Genomic DNA, 20387 nt, shown 5'->3' with positions numbered 1-20387 from the left:
TCATAGCAGCTATGACTGATCCCTAGATGAAATTCCAAAGCAGTTAAGAAGTTTAGTAAAATGTGGGAGCTCCTGCTCTCAGATTTATGAAATCATCTGTGCAAAATTCATGCTGGCCTAAGAGTTCTTTGAATTTCAGCTTCTGTAGACAGCGTCCTTCCAGTCAGTCCATGGATGGGAACTGGAATGTATCGTTCTATTTGACCAGGAAAACATACACCTACAAAGAAATAGTTGGATGCATGTCTGGAAGGGCTATTACATCTCATACCAGGATGCTAAACTTCTGGAAGGCTCCCTGAATCCTACCACAAGCATTTGCCACCAGTGGCATCTGCATTGCAGACAATACGCAAGTTAAGAGGTTCATAAACTAAAACAAGAGTAAAAGTATCTTGTTTGCATGCATAACAATGTAATGCTGCTAAGGAAATTGTCTGGAGATCAACTGACTGATGACTACACCTCCTCCTCCTTTGTGAAGCTTGTGAAGTAATGGTATTACTCATGGTATTTCCAGACAAAGTAATCTCCCACAGCCAAATCATTCAGCAAAACTCTAAATAGAAGGTAGCAACAGGGCTTTGCAGTAAACAGCCTTACACTGTACAAGACCAATAGCTACTGCCCCAATCTGCCCTAAGGTACCTAAACGCTGACTTTACAGGCCATGACTCAAACCAAGAAATAGTTGCCTCCTAGCTAGGGGCTTAGGTCTACAGGGTTTGTGTGTCTCAGCACTACAGCAACATTGCACCATTCACCATAAGGAAAACAAACCACTTGCATTCTCTACCACTCTGAATTTTCAAAACGTGCCTCAGCTTCCTCCATGGAGATGGGGATTGACAAGGAAAAAGCACCAGTCCTCAGGAAAGCAGGTGACAGGATCCTGGCCAAAATAAGTTCAATTACTGCTGTGTTTGACAGTAAAAGTTAAATGAGGGGAAACATCCAACCCATTGTGCATACAAAGGCACAGTTCACTCTGCTGAGAGATCATCTACACTGCTGTCATTCATATTCTGAATTCGGATCTTTCTTATGAAGCTCAGGATCTATTTTTTTTCTTTCCCATTTTGGCTGGAATGGGTCTACTTCAAAAAGAAAAGAAATAGGTAGCAGATTCCAGTCAGTCTCATCCTGACGAAAACCAAAAGGTGGTAAGTGTTTAGCAACACTAGGGGGAATTACAGCTTCATTTGGTGTAACAGTAGCTAATGTAATAGCAATTTGGTACACCACTTATTTTGCAACCCTCAAAGATCATTAAAATTGGTCCAACTAATTGAACTAATTACATAATTATATATCGAAGTGAAGAAATACGAAACAAATTGCTATGCACACTTACATACACCATGTTTGCATTTACCCATTTGCCTGTGAAAGATTGGAATCCAGTTTTGACTGCAGAGTTTGCAAGTACAACATAATGTCTCTCTTCTAAAATCTTCAAGTATTATGAGGTGAGATAAAGAAAAAAAGTACTGAGGGAAGAAGTTTGGACAAGGAGAGCACTTAATGTTTCTCGAGCTACTAAGGGAACAAATCAAAGAATTCAAGTTTGTCTAAGAGCACAACGAGTCAGTTCTCTGCACAGATGATAGGCTTGCTTCATCAATTTTCACAAAATTAAAGTGAGGTTTTGCAACAAATACCAACCTCCCAGCCAAATCATCATACCATATAAACTAGAAAATATGGTCATGATTCTGAAGAAAAGACTTATTTCTCAATTCTCCTGTAAAATTGATGGGAAAATAAAAAATCTGTGTATTAAGATTAATGTGCAGAAAGGCCATTTAGAAAGCAGACTTGCAGCTGCTGCAAGTTTAATTTTGACCTGGACTGAAGAGTGTGATGAATTTTGTTGTTTGTTTTAGCATTTTTCACATGAGTCTCCCCAGAGAGCTGTCATCTTAATGGTCCTTCAGGCAATTAAGTAATTCCTCGCTCCTAGAAATACTGTATCACTTAATTTTGTTTACATGTATGTGGTGCTTTTTTTTTGTACAAGAGGCAGGCATATTTTAACATAAAAACTTATGTCATTTGGCTTATACACACTGACATTAAAATTTCTGTATCTCAATGTGTTTTTTTGCCTTTCTGTCACTAATCAGGTCATTTGTGGTAAATTTTCCAGTTGCTGATTTCTGGCGAGGATTGTAGTTTATAATCATTTGTAATATAAACAAGCTTAAGTGAGCTAGTATGTAAGTATTAGTGTTGACTAGCTTTAGTACAGAATTTTAAAAAATAGATGAATATCAAGTAGAAGCTTTACATGACACTTCACTCCATATAAATCAATAATTATTTAAAAAGTAAGCAAACTCACATTTTACCTTTCCATTCGAATAGACTTTGACTTGACCATGCCACCATTTAAACCGTAGTCTATTCAAGATCCATACACTATAATATACTCATTTAAGGTCTGTATTGCCACATAATAGGCTCCTCACAAAAAGCACTGATGTAAGTCATGATACAGCAGAAAATCCACTGTAATGGTGCACAAAGTTACCATCCCCTGGAGATATTAAGCTAGCATGCAATAACAGCTTTTGTTCTGTGGCTCGTTCAGGGAATTCAAAGCAATGGCAACTACGCAGAATTTATCATTGTAGCAAAGGATGCTTTCGCTGTGCTGATGGACGTAGACATCCCATAAACTGTTTAGGAGGGGTGGAATGATGCTTGAAAGGTCCTTAGGAAACTTGACAGACTAATTATTGCACTGAAAATACTTCCAAGATAATAGACAAATCTTGAGAGGCACCTGACAGCAGACATGCATTCCTCAAGAGAGCAGTTGTCCTGTTTCCTGAGTGACTTGCTACACGTAGCTCTAGCTAAGATGTGTAAATAGCTATTTTTGGGTAAAAGTAGGGCATAGAAATCACTTCCAAGGAGAACATGTGTTGTAACAGCTAGAGCATTAAAGCTGGCCTGAAGTTACATCAGAGCTCCATCCTGGCCATCTCTTTCTAGAAGATATGAATTCTGGATGCCTCCAGCTCCAGGCCAATCACTTCCCAGGGGCCTTGCTCCTCTGCCAGCCTTACAAAAAAATGCATCTTTCATATATGTTTCTTATTGGAAGATGCAAAGTAGCTCATATATTTGTTTTTCATGATCCAATTTAAATATGAATGGAAAGGAAAAGCAGTTACAGTTAGTTTTCAAGGCAAAGGAGAACTTATTTTGACATAGATATTGTAGTGAGAAGCATTGCTGTGACATTTGTTTTCCCCCATCTTTGCCCAATCCAGCTGCCTTATTATGGCATCAATCTAAGCTGCTTGATTGCAAATCCATTAGTTATTCAGGTTTTGAGGAATAATCAAATACTTAAACACAGGCTGCTTAGCATCAAGGCCATGGGTGATTTCAACACAGGCAGGAGGAAGCATGAGGAGGAGCAGGTCATCTCAGGGGCAAATCAGGGAACCTGAACTCACTTCTGCGAGCAAAGCTGAGGCAGGTCAGGATAAATGTGGAGAGGAAAGAACAGAGATGCCAAGGAGAAGAATAATGAAGTTAAGGCCAAGTGCAAGGTCCTGCACGTAGGTCAGGGCAATCCCAAGCACAAGTACAGGCTGGGCAGAGAATGGATCGAGAGCAGCACAGAGGAAAAGGACTTGGTAGTGCTGGTGAATGAGAAGCTCAACATGAGCCGGCAATGTGCGCTGGCAGCCCAGAAAGCCAACCGTATCCTGGGCTGTATCAAAAGGAGCGTGGCCAGCAGGTCGAGGGAAGTGATTCTGCCCCTCTACTCTGCTCTCGTGAGACCTCACCTGGAATACTGCATTCAGATCTGGGGTCCCCAACACAAGAAGGACATGGAGCTGCTGGAGCGGGTCCAGAGGAGGGACACAAAGATGATTTGAGGGCTGGAGCACCTCTGCTCTGAAGACAGGCTGAGAGAGTTGGGGCTGTTCAGCCTGGAGAAGAGAAGGCTCCGGGGTGATCTTATAGCAGCCTTCCAGTACTTAAAGGGGGCCTACAGGAAAGCTAGAGAGGGACTTTTTACAAGGGTGTGTAGTGATAGGACAAGGGGAAATGGCTTTAAACTGAAAAAGGGCAGATTTAGATTGGATATAAGGAAGAAATTTTTCACTCAGAGGGTGGTGAGGCAGTGGAACAGGTTGCCCAGAGAAGCTCTAGATGCCCTGTCCCTGGAGATGTTCAAGGCCAGGTTGGATGAAGCTTTGGGCAACCTGGTGTAGTGGAGGGTGTCCTTGCCCATGGCTGGGGGGTTGGAACTAGATGATCTTTGAGGCCTCTTCCAACCCTAACCATTCTATGATTCTAAGATGAGTAGAAAAGGAGGAAAAAGCTAAGGGGAAATGAAAAACTGTATCTGTGTAGGGGATCCTCACTGGTGGGGGGAGAACAACAGTGAGAAGCACAGGACAGCACTAAGCTCTGGTTTCTCCACATCAGCAGCCAACCAGCCTAGCTGCTGGACTTGGACAAGACTGTGCTCAGCTCAGTGTCGTGTCTCCTCTCCCTGTCCTTGACAGAGAAACAGACCCACATGACCACCATCTACTGGGCCATGCCCAGAAGGATGAGCAAGGAGCTCATGGTCAAAGCGAAGGCCTGAACACTAGTGAGGACCTATAGACATGCTAGGATGGGAACAATTATCACAGCCCTTAGGGACTTCATGGGACGGAGACAATTTATACAGACATCTTTGCTTTTAACACACATCAGGCCTCATCTCTCCTGTCTCTTATCCAGCAGAAACAATATAAACATCACAGTTCTAGTGACAAAGCCAACCAAAATTAAAGTATGTGGAAAAAGGAATTCATCCACCTTCTAAACACCGCACAGATACTTCAGTGAGTCCTTCCTAAAATGAGGAGAGAGACTGCAGATTAGCCTTGATGACTTACACTCACCCTCTGCCAAGGTTTTCTTTATGGGGAGTGTACAGTCCGTGCAGATTTCTTTCCAGCATGTAATGCTAAAAATAATCGATAACCAAGATAACAGGAAAAGCAAGAATTTGCTGATGAAAGATCAATTTAAAGAAGACTACAGGTTTAGTTATCCAAACAACATGCTTTTTAAAAGCCCTGTTCCTCTTTTCAGGGAGTTTTCAATGTAAATCCGGAAATCAACGCAAGTGTTCACAGTGCCTTCTACTTCAGATGAGCAAGAAAGCAAGCAGAAACCGAAAGGGAAAGGTCATATATTTTGTGCATGCCTGAGAAATGACGCTGTTTGTACAGTGACGGCAACAGATTTTTCCAGTGTTCCTTCTTAAAATGTATTTGCTCAAGTGGGAATATGGAAACTTTGCAAGACAACATTGCTTTGAAAACACAGAAAGGACATCCATATGGATACACAAGGGCATAAACTGACGTCAGTATGAAGCAGGCCCCTAGTTCAAGGTTGAACTAAAACTGGCAGAATTGACACAGATATCCTTCCAGCCCGCACTACTTTGGCTTAACCATTCATTCACAATGGCTCTCCAATGCATGTCATTCCATGATTTGCCCCCACAACCCACTTTCTACCCAAATGAGATCCCTCTCACACTCCAGCTTCCTGTGCTGGGGTTTAGCCCAGCCGGCAACTAAGCACCAGGCAGCCACTCGCCCACTCCTTCCCCAGTGGGACAGGGAGAAGAAAAACTTAAGAAAAGGCCTGAGGGTCGAGACAAGGGCAGGGAGGCATTACTCACGAATTATGATCATGGGGAAAACAGACCTGACCTGGGGACAAATCAATTTAATTTGTTACCAGTCACATCAGAGAGGATAATGAGAAACAAAGCCGGATCTTAAAAACTTCTTCCCTCTACTCCTCCTTTCTTGCCAGCTCTACCTCGTCCCCACCAGCAGCGCAGGGGGATGGGGAATGGGAGTTGCAGTCAGTTCATCATACATTGTTTCTGCCGCTCCTTCCTCCTCAGGGGGAGGACTCCTCACACTCTTCCCCTGCTCCAACGTGGGGTCCCTTCCCACAGAAGACAGTTCTCCACAAACTTCTCCTTCCCACAGAATCCAGTCCTTATCCATCAGACAGCTCCAATGCAGGCTTTTCCCACAGAGTCACAGTTTCTTAGGGCACAGCCACCCACTCCAGTGTGGAGTTCTCCATGGGCTGCAGGTGGATCTCTGCTCCACCGTTAATCTCCATGGGCTGCAGGAGGGCCACCTGCCATCTCAGCACGGGCTGCAGGGGAATCTCAGCTCCAGCACACCTCCTCCTGCTCCATGTTCACTGACTTTGGTGTCTGCAGAGCTGTTTCTCTCACATCCCACTCCTCTCTCCACTCCACCCACATCAAGCCCAACGAACCCTGGCAGTCCCAGCAGGACAAAATCCACCCAGCAGGCACCCCGGGAGTGGGGCACTTGAAAGCACGCTCCAAGCCGCGCTGCTGTGGCCATCTCCAGTCAAGTGGCACTGGCCCAGCGTGGGCAACCGCCTGCGTGGGGGAGGCCAGAGGCCAGGCCTCTCGCCCCCACCCTCTCTCAGCTGCAGGTTCCCCACGGCCACAGGTTTAATTGTCCCTTTCTTAAATATGTCATTCACAGAGGTGCTGACTGGCTCAGCCCTGGCCAGTGGCAGGTTCAACTTGGAGCCAGGGAAGCTTCTAGCAGCTCCTTACAGCATCTATGAGTCTAAGGATAATATTGCTTAAATTCACATACAGGCAGATGGTTTTCTGTTTTAGTCTGGAGCCCCTGAGTAGATGACCTGCCTGTGGCTGTTGCTGTACTTGAAAAAATGGGCTACTGACAAGGTATATGGAGGACACATTGAGGTCATTTACCAAACCCTGACCTTGCCTCCAGCAATCAAACTGCACCCATCCAGTAGGAAGGCTCTTTGCATTCTTCCTTAGGATGGACTGTGTGACACAAACCCACCCCCTCCCCTCTTTTCCACTTAGAAAAGGAAGTCTCCACTTTTCACAGGAAGCACATTCCTGCCCACAACAGTCAAACTTATGTATACAATCAATCTTCTGGTTTTGCTATGAATTTATCAATATAGGAAATTGTTCTTTTAAGTCACAAGAAGAGCAAAAAGATACTTCACTGCAGGTTACTAGAAATTTGGCATTGTTACATGAATTTTGAATAACACTAATTCAAAGGAAAAAGGATTTTATACTCTTCTTTTTCAATTTTTCCAGACTGAAAATGCAACTTTATGAGTCATTATACCTTCTACTCCAATATGGAGGAGATGTACTTTAAGTATTTTCTGCCCCTTGACTGTTCTTCGCTATTTTCTTCAGCTGCAAAGCAACCTGGGTATCTGCCATACTTTCTGGTGTGCAAGAATAGCATCCCCTGCACCCAAGAAGAAATGTCAGATTTTTACAATGATCTGCACAGCATAAGTGTGCTTTCTTCACACTTGTAATTACGCTCATTTACAGCTTTTTAACTCAATACTCGATAAACATCAGTTTATAATCATGCACATACACTCTATCAGCAAGGAAAGAAGATAATCTACTTTTATATTCAAATCACAACTTATTTTTTCAGTTCTTTATAAGAAAAAAAAATCAAATGGCATTTTGAACACACAAGAAAGAAAGGAACATACCTCATTTACCATCTGTTATGCTTTAAATAGTCCATTTTTTCATAATAAGAGCAATAGATATGCTATTTTTTCAGCAAAAAAAAAACAAACAACAAACCACAACTCAAAGCCTCATTATAAATCAAAGCATGATGCCTTTTGGACATTTAAGGCTCACGGGAAAACATGCAATAAAATCTACTCTCATTTATTAATTTTATACTTGCATTACGAATCACACAAGTGTATGAATATTTCTATTGCACACAAAACAAAGCTGTGCTTGTGTATTTTTAATCGTAAACGCAGTTTTTTTTCCCAGGAAAGAACGAATAACCAGATCTTAATGAAAACAGCTCAGCACTGAGGAGGAAGCAGTTTGTAGGCATTACTCATGTTTTCAAGGACTGAGTAGCAAAATTCCCTCAAATTCTGTGGACTGTTGAGAAGGGAGAAGTCAATCCAGAAAGGGCCAGATCCCTGAGAAACACAACATGAGAGGTTACTACCACTCTGCCACCCAGATGCCTTTTTTAACCCTAATCCATGTTCCTCGGCTATCAAAAAGATGCCTCCCTCCTTTTGCTGTTTTCAAGGGTTTCTTAATACATACCTGGATACACACAAACAAATCGGCTCTCGTTTTCCCTGTAACGACCGACAAAGTGACACACCAGTCAAAGCTCTGGCTTTTAGATTTCCCCCCCTATGTAAACACAGCACAGTCTGCTCAGTTTCCACATGAAGCAACTGTAGTTTCCCAACCTGAGCAGTGATCAGTTATTGCTACAGAGGCTGGCTTAGTCACGTTCACCTTGTCAAAACTGCATCAGCCCAGCATTCCTACTGGGGCCTCCGAAAACGGCCAGTTAACTCCTTCGAGGGCAGCGGTTATTGCTGCCGACCTGGTTGTTGCTGTTGCCCGTTGTCAGGCGTGGGCGTACAGCCTCGTGTGCTCTGGGTGGATCTGAAGATGGCTGTAGGCTGTCCACACCGGCACGTCCAGCAGTCACCTGCTCCTTCGTCCTCTCCACTTGCACTTGCTTGAAAGATGCGCTGGTATCTTGCATAAGCAAACGTTATTTCAGAGCTCGGTGGCTTTGGAGGCAGCGATGCTCAGGGCATTCTGCATGCTTAATCCACAGCACAGAGGCAAGGCTCTTCTCATTTTCACAACCAGAGACCTTTTCACTATAGCATTCAGAGATGTTTCTTTTCCTCACTGGATTCTCAGTGAAGCAATATGTGGACTTGCCAGGACCTTGCTTCTCTCTGGATAATAAACATATGAAGTAATCTGCACAATAAGTCTATTATTGTTTCAGTAACAACTAGCAGTGCACACGTCCTCCCTGGGGTACAGCAGTTATTGCTCTTTGAGCTCTCTTGCTTCTGCTAGTCAGCCTTAAAATTTATACTGGCCTCACAGCGTGCTAAACTCAGGGAAAAAAAACTCTATCATTAGTACTGTGTTTGTTCTGAGGCAGAAAAAGGAAAATGCACAGAGGAGTCCTGGACATCTTGTGCAGCTGCCAAATTGTGGATATGGATGTGATATCTAAGATCTCGTACCTAATGTGTTTCACGTACTGCATGCTAAACCACAGAGCCACATGGCAGTGTTCGGCAATTACTGTATTGCTGATGAAGTTATCTTGATAAGCAGGTCATGAATGCATCAAGTTTCGTTATTTTTCAATTTTCGTTAAGAACTAAAAAAACTTTACAAATAGAAGTGGTATTCAAGGAGTCCCATAAAGACAATTCTCCTGGGTTTGAGAGAACCTTACATGTTTCCCAATAGCCAACATTCTCACTTTTCTGCTCATGCCTTTTTACACAGCAAGACACTCTTAAAACAGGCATAAATCTTACGTACATAAAGTATAATCCAGATGAAAATCAGGTGGGAAGCATGTGGCTATGATCAGCACTTGCAATCACGTACTCGGAGTTTATGAAATAGTGTCCTGTGAAACACAGAGGTTTAAAGTTTCTCTGGTGAACAGCACTGAGCTCCCACGAGCAGATTCTCATTGCCCTAAAAGCAACAGTTTTTCCCAGCTTAAGCTTTGCTCTGAGGTTCCAGCCCCATTTGATATCATGCCAGCAGCTTCTCTAAAATGTGGTAAAACAGCAGCTCAAGTTTTCACATACAATATACTAGTAAATTAATGACTAGAAAATATCACTGATTTCTTATCTCAAACTCTCTTACAGATATCCATCCATGACAGCTGCTTAATTTGTCTTCTCCTATACTTAAATTCTGGAGGCTTCTTCCCCATGACTGACTGAATTTTATTTGGTTTTTTGTATGCAAGCCAACTCAAGTAAATTTGAGTATCTTCTTAACATACCCAGTTTAGTGTGAAAGCTCTATTTGCCTCTTGGTGTCAACCGTCAAGTGAAATGTTTTGTCACAATGTAAGTTCTGAAATACAGATACTTCTCTGAATCATTGCTTCTGAGTTTAAAACAAGTGTAAATGAAAAAGCATCTTTGTAGTCTTTACCCAATCTCTTATCTTATACCCCATCTGGCTCCTACACTACAAAAATCTTTGGTAGTACTTTGCCTAACCTTGGCAGTCACTCTCCTGTGAAGGAGAAAGCAGGAAAGAAAAATGATTAAAAAAAGATTCTACTGAAAAGTTTCCCTGTATAAAGAATTCAGGATACGTAGGACCACGTTCGGCCTTTACAGCACAAGGCTAGGAAATAAGAAATGTAATACCTAGTTTCTACACTATAGTTGCCTTATTGCACTGTGATCTAGTTCTATTCCTTAACCTCACTTTTTTTTTTTTTAGTTCATGCATTTCCCTACAGAAATACTGTGAAACTGTTAAGTGCTATAACAACGCATACCCTCCGAGTGGTAAAAGTGCAACTACTACAGACTCCCACTGTTAAGGGATATGATTTAACTTTTTGATTGTTTTTTCTTTTCTTCTTCCTCCTCCAAGCTATCCCATTTGGCAAAGTCCCCATTCTGGAAGTAGATGGAGTCATCATTCACCAGAGCCTGGCAATAGCAAGATACCTTGCCAGAGAATCAGGTAACACATATTTCACTATTCTCTTGCTCAGTTCTGCACTCACCTTTAATGCTCAGGAAAAATAGACCCTACCACAGCAAAAAATACAAACAAACCAACAGCTTGGCAAGCCCAAGCAAGCAGAGGTCAACACCAGCATGGCAATACTGGTACTAGGGCTTTTCCCAGGCACAGACAGCTAACAGCCTCTTGCTGTGTCTGTAGCTCATCTGCCAGCACCAAGTGCTGAGCACAGAAACACGGCGTACTGCATAGGATGCCGTTAGAGGTGTTGCTCACAGATCAAAGGTTTAAAAAGCACTGGGGAGAGCTGTGTGCTGGCATGCCCATGTTCAGCAGCCTTCCTTACCATAATTTGGTGCCAGTTTTGCTCAGTGGGTTGGGGCTGCAGTGGCAATCCTGATGAGATCTCAGGCTACAGCCCCTGCCGTTTCAAGATCAGAAAGAAGAACCAGAGCAAGACACATCTGCTAGGATGTTGTATGAGAGGATTTAGAGTTACCCGAATGTCATGTAGAAAGCAAACAAAAAAAAAAACCCAGACAAAAAAGAGGTTCAAAGTAACAACCTGTAGCGTGAAATGCTACGATGTTCAGAGTTAAAGCCGCGTGGCTGAGCTCTGTATCTGCACTGTGTGTGTGCTTAAAGGAAAACTCAGAAATAACTCCCCCTTACATTGGATTGAGTTTCCCCTCTGCATATAATACCTGGGGTTTAGTCTGACTTCTCCAGCCAATAAACTTTATATTCACCTGTCACTGCATGACAGAAAGTGTGTAACTGTGGCTTCCATAAGGCTCTCAGAGCAGTTTCCCCTGGAGCTAAGCTGCCCGGCACACCAGAGACATGACCAGGAGGAGGTGGTTTTGGAAGCATTAGAGATTATCACGGTCAGCAGGCAGAGCACTCCGAAGCAAATTTAGGCAACAATTCTGAGCTGGCAGGCAGATTAGCTCAGATGGTGACATCACTTGCATCTTTAAATACTTACATGCTACAGAAGTACTCGACCAGTTAGATAAAGTGATGTGTCTCAGTAATGCAAGTAATTAAAGAGAGTAGTCAGGGCTTGCTTTAGGTCAGCACGCTGACATTCAAAATCATCTTAAAAACTGGTCTGGCTGAAGGCAGGTGTGTTCGTGGTGTGCTGAATATCAGCAAATTGAAGAGGGGGGCTGGGAAACAAGTACTATCCTACTTTTTTTACACTCTGAGATGTAAAGAGGTGTAAGCTGCTTTTCAAAATATCTCTCATTTTCCAACTGAGGAAACAGGCAGAAGCGCAGAGTGTTATTCTTCAAGGCAGTAGCACAAAACCTTTTTAAGTATGACTGCAATACCATGTTCCTGCCAATTTCCTCCATCCTTGATACAATCTACTACTAGCAAGAGAAGTGAATGACGAGCGTCCACCTGGTAATGAAAAGCGATGAGAAAGCCTGCCTTCCACCTACGCTGCCTCCCTCACCGTCTCCTATCTGGAGGCTGATCTGGAGCTGTGCTCCTTTTACCGTCTGAAGCTCTGACTCAGGCATTCACCCGACACCTTTTCCATCAGCTAGAGATAGCCAAAAAGGCTCGGGTTCCGGAGCACACTCAGACCATGCTGTTCTCCTTTTGGTGTTGGCCATGCTGTCAGCTACAGCAGGAAAAAGAGCATGCATGGAAGGGGGAAAAAAAAATAATCTTTTCAACTTCATAGTTAAAACTTACTAGTTCTGCCATTAAGCCTGCATACATGTCACTAATCCTTTAAAATGAAGAAATGGCATTTTTAGGTGCCCATCACCAAGAACTCTTTACTGAAGGCTCACAGAATTCAATGCCCAAAAGGAGAGGCACACCCCTCACCTTCAAAAGCATAAAGTTTCAGCAGGGGAGATGATTCAGCAGAGGAAGAACATATGGTTTATGGGAAATACAGGGCTTCCAGGTGAGGTTTAAAGAACAGATAGGAAGAGAAGGATGAGCTGAACCTACACAGAGCTGAAAGCATGAAGGCAGGTCTGTGAAATGAGAGTGAGCAAAAAAAGTAGCAGCATTAAGATGACTGCAGGCAAGCCAAAGGACAACCGGGGAGGAAAGCAGATTTGCAAACATGACGAAGTTCAGCTAAGGTGCCTGACTGCAATGAAGTAATCAAAAGCAAGCAGGAAGTCACAAGAAGGTTCTAAACGTGACTGAGTGGGCAGGATAGAGGGAAAGAGAAGCAGACTTTCATGGAAATACTTCTGGAGATTGTGTTGACCAAAATGGAAAGACTACGAGATGGGAGAAGGACATTGAAAGCTGGGATAGGAAAAGATTAACAGAAAGGACTTAGTGCTGACCCCCACTAAGCATGCTGGGATGGCAGAAGGCAGAGAGAAGGATAAAGAAGCAGTATTCAAGCTGTGGGATCAGGTGATGGAAAGAACAACTCACTACCTCGGATGGCTGTATGAGGCTGGAGGGGGAAAAAAAGCAAGGGTAGATGAGATTGCACCTGGATGCAAGGAGTCAAATGCATGCTGTTAGCATCAAAAAAGCCCTGGAGAGCATGTATTTTTATGGAAAAGTTCACAAAGAACAGATTTACCTTTGAGATATCAAAAATTCCTGCTGATGCTGTATCTAACCTCCCTTCACATGCTTGCTTCCCACAGGTCTGGCAGGTCAGACGCCTGTGGAACAGGCACTAGCTGATGCCATTGTGGACACTATAGATGATTTCATGACGCTGTTCCCTTGGGCAGAGAAAAACCAGGACGTGAGAGTAAGAATCACTGATTTAAACAAAGGTAGCACATAAGCCACGACTCTGTGCCTGAGCATCTCCTCTGGAGAAACTGCTGGGTGTCAACCACTGGGTCCATCCACCTCACCTCAGCAAAGCTGAGAGCTGGAGGAGCTCAGTGGTTCTTCCTCGAGGCTAATCCAACCAAGGCCTTCTGGTGCCTCCCACCTCCTCCTTCACCAGATTTTTTCACCCTTGGTGGAAATGAGGCCATCATGAACCTCACTGGTTCACCGTGAATCAAGGATGCCATGTGTGCATACATCAAACTGCTCTTCAAAAGAGAAAGACAGGACACTTCCCACACTGTGCAATACCTGTATCTTGTTGCAAACAGACTAAGCTCAAATCTTTCTCTTTCTGTTAACAAGATTAACAGCGCTATCCCATCTTCTTTTGACGCCTCTGCATCTTGATTCCTTCTTGGTTTTAATAAGTATCAGTCCTCAATAACATCAGCTGCCAAGTACAAATGTTTTCCAATTTCCAGAGCGATTTAAGATACAGCTGGGACTGCTAAAGAGGGGAGGCAGCACATCCCTCACTGTCACCACAGCTGGGCTCTCCACATCCCTGGGGCCCCACCTCACTCCTCTGCTTCTGCAAGTACTGATGCCAGGTTAACACGCTGCCACGGCTACTTTAACACACAGTCACAGGCAAGTCCTGCAGCAGTTGGGTTTTCTTTGGCGTCAGTCCAGTCCCTCTCACCAGAGCCCTGAATGCAAGCACGCAGATCAGCTGCTGGGGGAAGAGGGTGAAGGATGAGTTCACCCCCGTGTTACAAGTGGCTCCATGTGGCTCTGACACAAGCAGATGACCTGGCCCTTTTTGGAAAGTGGTAGTGTAACAGCAGGTCTCACTAGTAACTACCAGTGCAGCCACCTTCCGTTTATTTTAAGGTAACGTTTCGGATCAACTAGGGTATCTTATTACAGAAACCACACAGTACAAAATGCTGCACAAAACTACTAATAAATAACAAAACAATAGGAAGTGCTCTGAAACCTTGCAGGGCAAAATTTGAAAGTGTATTTGGAAGGTTTAGTAGTAAAAAATGTGAATTACTCAATCTCCTAGTGGTTTCCTGAAGTTTCCTAATTTGGGGTGAGGAGGTTGACTCGTGATTTTTAATCATTTAGGAACAGCCACCCTGTTGCTAACGTGTTAGTGTTAGCATAGAAGCAGTGCCACTGCCACAGTACGGCTGCTCCTTCACCCGGAAACTCCCATGATAATGCCTGCTTGTACTCAAGCACTTCTCCAAAATAAGGACCCAGATCATGTCACCAGTGATTAATTTAAACGGGAAGAGAGTTCACAGGCAACCCTTTTATGCCTCTACGCACGTAGGCATGCAAGGGAGTGTTCTGGGGCCAGAGAAGATTGAGAAACTTACTTTCTGGGAGTTTCTGACGTTTTTCTCACCATTCGCTGCTGTTCTCCGTCTCTCCTCCCGGGTCCGCTGCCACCACCTCGTGGTAGAAGTGGCGTCTCACGGTCTCACAAGACCAGACTCAACTAATTTATACACTGTAAAGCAGAAAAGCCAAAAAACTTCCCCACGCCCAACAAGTGATTATGAGAACACACATCCCTCTGAGAAAGTTTAATCGTGATAGCTAGCCAGTAACAATGAGCGAACCAAGCATGGTAAGCCTGAACTTCAAAGCTGTGGAAATAATTCCGTTCCTGTAAAGCAGCGCTTACTTAACCAAGCCTGAGTATGTTCCTCCATAATGAGGCCAAACACATTAACAGCACAAACTGTGCCACACGCGTCAGACCAGATAATCACAACAATCTGCAGCCCCAGTTGCCTGCATGCAGGTGAGAAGAGAAAACCAGACACAGCTTTCCTCTCTAAAGGAAACAGCTAAGCCTTTAAAAGCAGCCTTAAAACTTCCCGCTGTGTGGAACAGCTAGCAGAGGACCACCACCACCTCATCCTTCATCCATCAACATACACACACTCAGGCCCATACCCTTTAACACGGATTTCAGCCTTTAAAAAACATTTTAGCCACCTCAAATCTCATTGCTGGAGAGACAAAAAAAGGAGAGTAACATAAAAGATCAAAGATAAAACCCAGCAAAAGTTCAAAACCCACGTTCCACATCTCACACGAGAAGGGCTGGTTAGGAAGAAATAATTGACCAGCATCTGACTGACAGCAGGAAAGACTGAGCTTAAGGGATTCTGGAAACTTGAGACCCTCTATACTAGAAAATAAAACATCAAAAAAAGTCCCCAAAAAATGATCATGAGACCTTGGCAATATATTTTATAGAGAGATTCTTCCCAACCCTATGGCAGGGCTCCCATCTTGCAGCAGCTGGGCAGCTGTCGGCACAGGCAAACGAGCAGCATCGCCCCACACATCAGACACATCTCGGCATCTGCGGGAGCTCTCAGGTGTTCAGAAGGGGAACAACTGGCTTCACTCATGGCTCACTGAGCCACCAACCCTGTGTGTTTTGGGCATCTAACCCGCTTCATGGGTAATTACCTCAGCCTTCCTAAATTCTGTGGTGCTCCTTTGCGTGTATTCAAATAAGTTACTTCTGCATTTCTTTACTTACCTTAAATAAATAATTGATGTTTGTCTTTACTTGGATGTTAACACATTCCTTCTTTCACCAACGAGAACCAAGTTTACTCTAAAGTTTGGGTCAGACCAGATGATTTCACTGTCACTTTTTTCAGATTTCAACTTTCTTTTTCACTAGTAAGAAAGCCCCAAAAATTCAATTTTGTTGACTGCTGTGCATCTTTGTGTTCTGTTCTTCCCCTAGAAAAAAGCATTCGATGATATCCTCACCAACCAAGCACCTGAGTTACTGAAAGATTTGGATACTTTCTTGGGAGACAAAAAATGGCTGGTGGGGAATTCTGTAAGTATAATTCTTGTTTCTCCCATTGCATTCAGGTTGCCAGAAAAATAATTGACTGTTGTTGAATTTTTTGATTTCATGCCAGCCCAGGAAGCAACTCTCACCACTTTTAATTCTTTGTTCTTACCAATACACAATTCCTTGCTCAATGGCAAAATGAAAACAGTTTTCCGTACCATTGGAGAAGTGAGGCAAACCAGGACTAGGATCTGCATTTGCTAAACCAGTTTAGAAGTATGTTGACATAAAGCATTATAAATGCCTTTGTACTAGCCAGTACCAGTAGAGATGGGAGTTGTTTAGAGCTTGGCTTATAATCACTGCTCAATTTATAGGACAATATGAAAAAAATCTTAAGAAAATGTAATCCCTTTTTTTTTTTTTACCCAAACTGTTTGGAAAATAATTAAAACAATTTTCTGCAGCACAATTTCAGCAGGAAAGATTAATATTATAATGCAAGTAACGTTTGTAGCAAGGGCTTTATTTAACCAATTTTTACTCCAAGTCAAGCCTTGCATTGCAATGTAATTACCACTTCTGCAATTACAGGCTCTAAAAAACCCCACCAAATACAAACCAGATCAATTCATGCTTCATTTCTGCAGTTTGCTGGAAATATTAGTAGTCCCAGCTGCTGAGGTTACCACTAAAATTTCTCTCTCATTTCCTCCAGGTAACATGGGCTGACTTCTACTGGGAAGTGTGCAGTACGACACTTCTGTCCTGTAAACCTGACCTGGCAGACACCTACCCCAGGCTTGTGGCTCTCAGAGACAGAGTGCAAGCACTTCCAGCTATCGCAGCCTGGATCCAGAAAAGACCAAAGACAATAATGTAGAGCAGCTGTTCAGACTGGAAAAAACAAATGCATGTTTAGTTTTCAACATGGCAAGCATCCTAAGTTATTAATTTCAGAATCATTTAAATTAATTTCAGATGGGTATGCTGTACCAAATCAAAATCTACCACTTGTGTCCATTTATAGGCGAAAAAATCTAGAAAGCTGATTTAGTAGAGTAGAGCCTGAGGGAGAGGTGTGCTTTCAACCACATTCCCCCTGCTACTAATAAAGTGCTTGATCAACCCAGTTACTGTTCTGTGGGCTCTCAAAGGGAGCAGAGATGAATAAACCTTCCTGGAGAGGCACAATCTCAACAATACTTTGTTTATTGTAGACTTTCAATCTGGAGGAAAGCAGCCTAATTAACAAACAGGATAAATGTGTGGGAGGAGTAAGGACACTAAGCAAAAAAGACCCACTTAGTCAACAAACTTCAGCCTTCTCAAAAACTTCCTTTAGCATTGAAGTTTATGCTGTGCTATGGCAAAAAAAAAAACTAAACCAAACCAAACCCAACCCCAAAACAAAACCCCCAACCCAAACCAAAATGCAGCTGCTCAGCTGAGCTGGTGTCCACACCAGCACCAGCACTCCATAAGGGCACCAGCTGCAAAAACCTTCAGCAGCTCAGTACCTCTTCCAGTAAGCAGCAGACACAAATTGGAGGGCGGTGGTGGTAGGGGTGGAAACCAGACTTGGAAGAAATGAACGAGCAGTTTGTTCTTCTGGCACTGGGGAAAACAGGTAAGTGGAAACACTGGCAACATGGATGGTTCTAGATGCAAGCAGTTTACACAAACTCAAGGGGAGACAAGTGCTTGCAAGAGGACTTCACTGTCTGGTGAAAGCAGATAAACCACAACAAACTTGGGTAATCCTCTGGGCTGGAAACGGCCACTGTTGGGCAAGTATTTCCCTTCACACTTGCTTTTCCCTCCCACCATAAGTATTATTGAATCATGTAAGTGATACCAACCAACCACTAACAGTTCAGAGACAAACTAGGTATTGGCAGAACTGAAAACACGGTCCAATCTTTCGCTCATTCCAATAGGGTATCTCCACCTGCTTTGCGACTCCTTACATGCTTTATTCTAGCTCTTCAGAGTTTGGGTTTGTTTCTTGTTTGGCTTTCTTTTTTCCCCATCTCTTCTTCAGCTTCCACTCTCCTCTCTTCTTCAGCAACAGACTTCAGATAGGTGTTTTTTTGGGGGGTTGTTTTGGTTTTGTTTTTGTTTTTTGCCTTGTACATCTTTCCCAACCAGAGACACAGAACCACACAATGGTTGAGGTTGAAGGAACCTCTGGAGATCATCTGGTCCAAATCTCCTGCTTCAGCAGGGCCACCTAGAGCCAGCTGCCCAGGACTGTGTCCAGGCAGCTTTTGAATATCTCCAAGGATGGTAACTCTACAATCTCTTAAGACTTCCAATTAAACAGAGTAGAAACAGTTACAATAAAGAAAAAAAGCCAGAAAGACGTATGAGCTTCATAGCACTTAAAGACAGATACTGACTCCAGGGATCTAGTGATGTGATTGTTCAAGGTGTAACCAACTGTTCAGTCAGACAGCATTAACTGATTACATAGACTGACCAAACTGAAATGCCACACAAGCCACTCTATAGGGCAGGCATTGTATTTCGTGTCACATTTGAAGCAAACAGGTGAGAACATGCAAAAACAATGGGATAAGAGCTGGGTTAAGATCACGCTCGACAGAAACAGACAACCTCATTAACTGCAACATTAGACATCTGTGGTTGTCTGTTGACTCCCACTATTTAGTCCAACAAAACAGGTGGAATTAAAGCAGCATGGTAGACAAACTGATTCTTAACCTTCTCCCTTACAGCAGGGCAGCAGAGCTGACATTCCCATATATTCACGCTTTTTCAGCTGTGCAGTTTGGAACACGCAGCACAGCCACAGACTTCTAGTAAAAGCCAAGTAAAATTTAGTTCAAACTTTGAAATAATTTTAAAAGCTTTCATTTTCCATCCATTTCTTATTTGCAAAAAAACATGCATAGTTGGTTAAAAACACCCACGGCCATAACCAAATCATAAAAAAAACCCCAGATGTCCAACTTGCAGATCACCTCACTGACTAATCACTAGCAGCATCTGAAGACAGACTGAAATACTGGGCAACCATGCACTCCAGCTCCTCTTCCCTACTCTTCATATAAAACTGTTTAAGTCCCTTCAAAAGTGTCTTCTGACTGTGATAACTACACAGAGAAAAGTGGCAAACCAGCTAGCAACCCACATTGCAAGCCAGAGGGAATTCTAGGACGCAATCCTCCGAGAGATTCTGCCTGGTACAGATTTGCTGAGCTCTGCACAGAGCAGCTGAAGCTTTAACAGAGGGCAGGGGCAATAAGGATTTTCCCATACTTTGCCTTCCCTAAGCTTCTAAAAAAGCAGCAGTCTGAATCTTAACTACTCTGAGTTCACGCAACCATGACTGGAGTGTAACAAAACATCAATTAACTACTGCTGGATAAAGCCAAGTCGGTTCAAATGGAACATTTCAGCTAGTTTGAAAGCTGCCTATTTGATTTATAACATGCAAGTTATCACCACTCCCATCCCTCCAAATAACCACAAAATGAAAACATTTCGTTCATCTATGGAATTTTATTTGAACAAGTTGATACAAAACCAGTACGGTACATCAAATGAACCAAAACAAGCAGAAACGGACTCGAGCATTGTCAAATAAGGCACATATAAAAAAATCTACACGCATAATCCAGTGAAACAGACAGTTTATATATATTTATTTGGAGGTAGAAATAATTACAAAAATACTGACAAATCTTAAGCAGTAGCAGATTTGTTAAAACAACTACTACTTAGGTCCCCGTTTTGAAAAGTGATCTGTAAAATAATGTTTATTCAGCATCTGATGTTGGCACATTTGGGCTGTTTATTTTTTTTAAGCATAAAAAGAATGCTATCGGTGTTAAAAATTTTCAATACCATGAGGAATACAATAAAGAAACTATAAAAAGTTATAAATGTTCATAAAACTCGTGGTCATCAGTAATGTAAGAGTCCTTGGGGTACAGCATCACCTTTCTTCCTTGTCTTCTACAACATATTTCATTTTAGAGACCTAACGAAGCTTTTAATAGTGTGGCTATATCAGCTGGAATAGTTCCTTCTTCTCCTGAGGAAGAAAAGCAAGCGTTAGTACAGCTCAAAATATTTCACATAAACAGA

The 20387-nt window shown here is 42.9% G+C and overlaps 2 protein-coding genes across 2 annotated transcripts in view; one reads left to right on the top strand and one right to left on the bottom strand.

Annotated features, from left to right (window-relative positions):
* Positions 1-17154, top strand: part of HPGDS (hematopoietic prostaglandin D synthase) — a 31424-nt gene extending 14270 nt beyond the window's left edge. The window contains exons 3-6 of the mRNA XM_009980162.2: positions 10550-10642; positions 13288-13397; positions 16215-16313; positions 16990-17154. Of these exons, the coding sequence (XP_009978464.2) occupies positions 10550-10642; positions 13288-13397; positions 16215-16313; positions 16990-17154 (467 nt within the window). The remainder of the gene's footprint in view (positions 1-10549; positions 10643-13287; positions 13398-16214; positions 16314-16989) is intronic.
* Positions 17155-19836: 2682 nt separating this feature from the next.
* The window catches only part of SMARCAD1 (SNF2 related chromatin remodeling ATPase with DExD box 1), a 44960-nt gene continuing 44409 nt past the window's right edge, over positions 19837-20387 (bottom strand). The window contains exon 23 of the mRNA XM_009980163.2: positions 19837-20334. Within this exon, the coding sequence (XP_009978465.2) occupies positions 20273-20334 (62 nt within the window). The 3' untranslated portion in view covers positions 19837-20272. The remainder of the gene's footprint in view (positions 20335-20387) is intronic.

This window comes from Tauraco erythrolophus, chromosome 5 (genome assembly GCF_009769465.1).
Source record: "Tauraco erythrolophus isolate bTauEry1 chromosome 5, bTauEry1.pri, whole genome shotgun sequence".
NCBI classification, from domain to species: domain Eukaryota; kingdom Metazoa; phylum Chordata; class Aves; order Musophagiformes; family Musophagidae; genus Tauraco; species Tauraco erythrolophus.
This window is presented reverse-complemented; position numbering and strand designations above follow the sequence as displayed.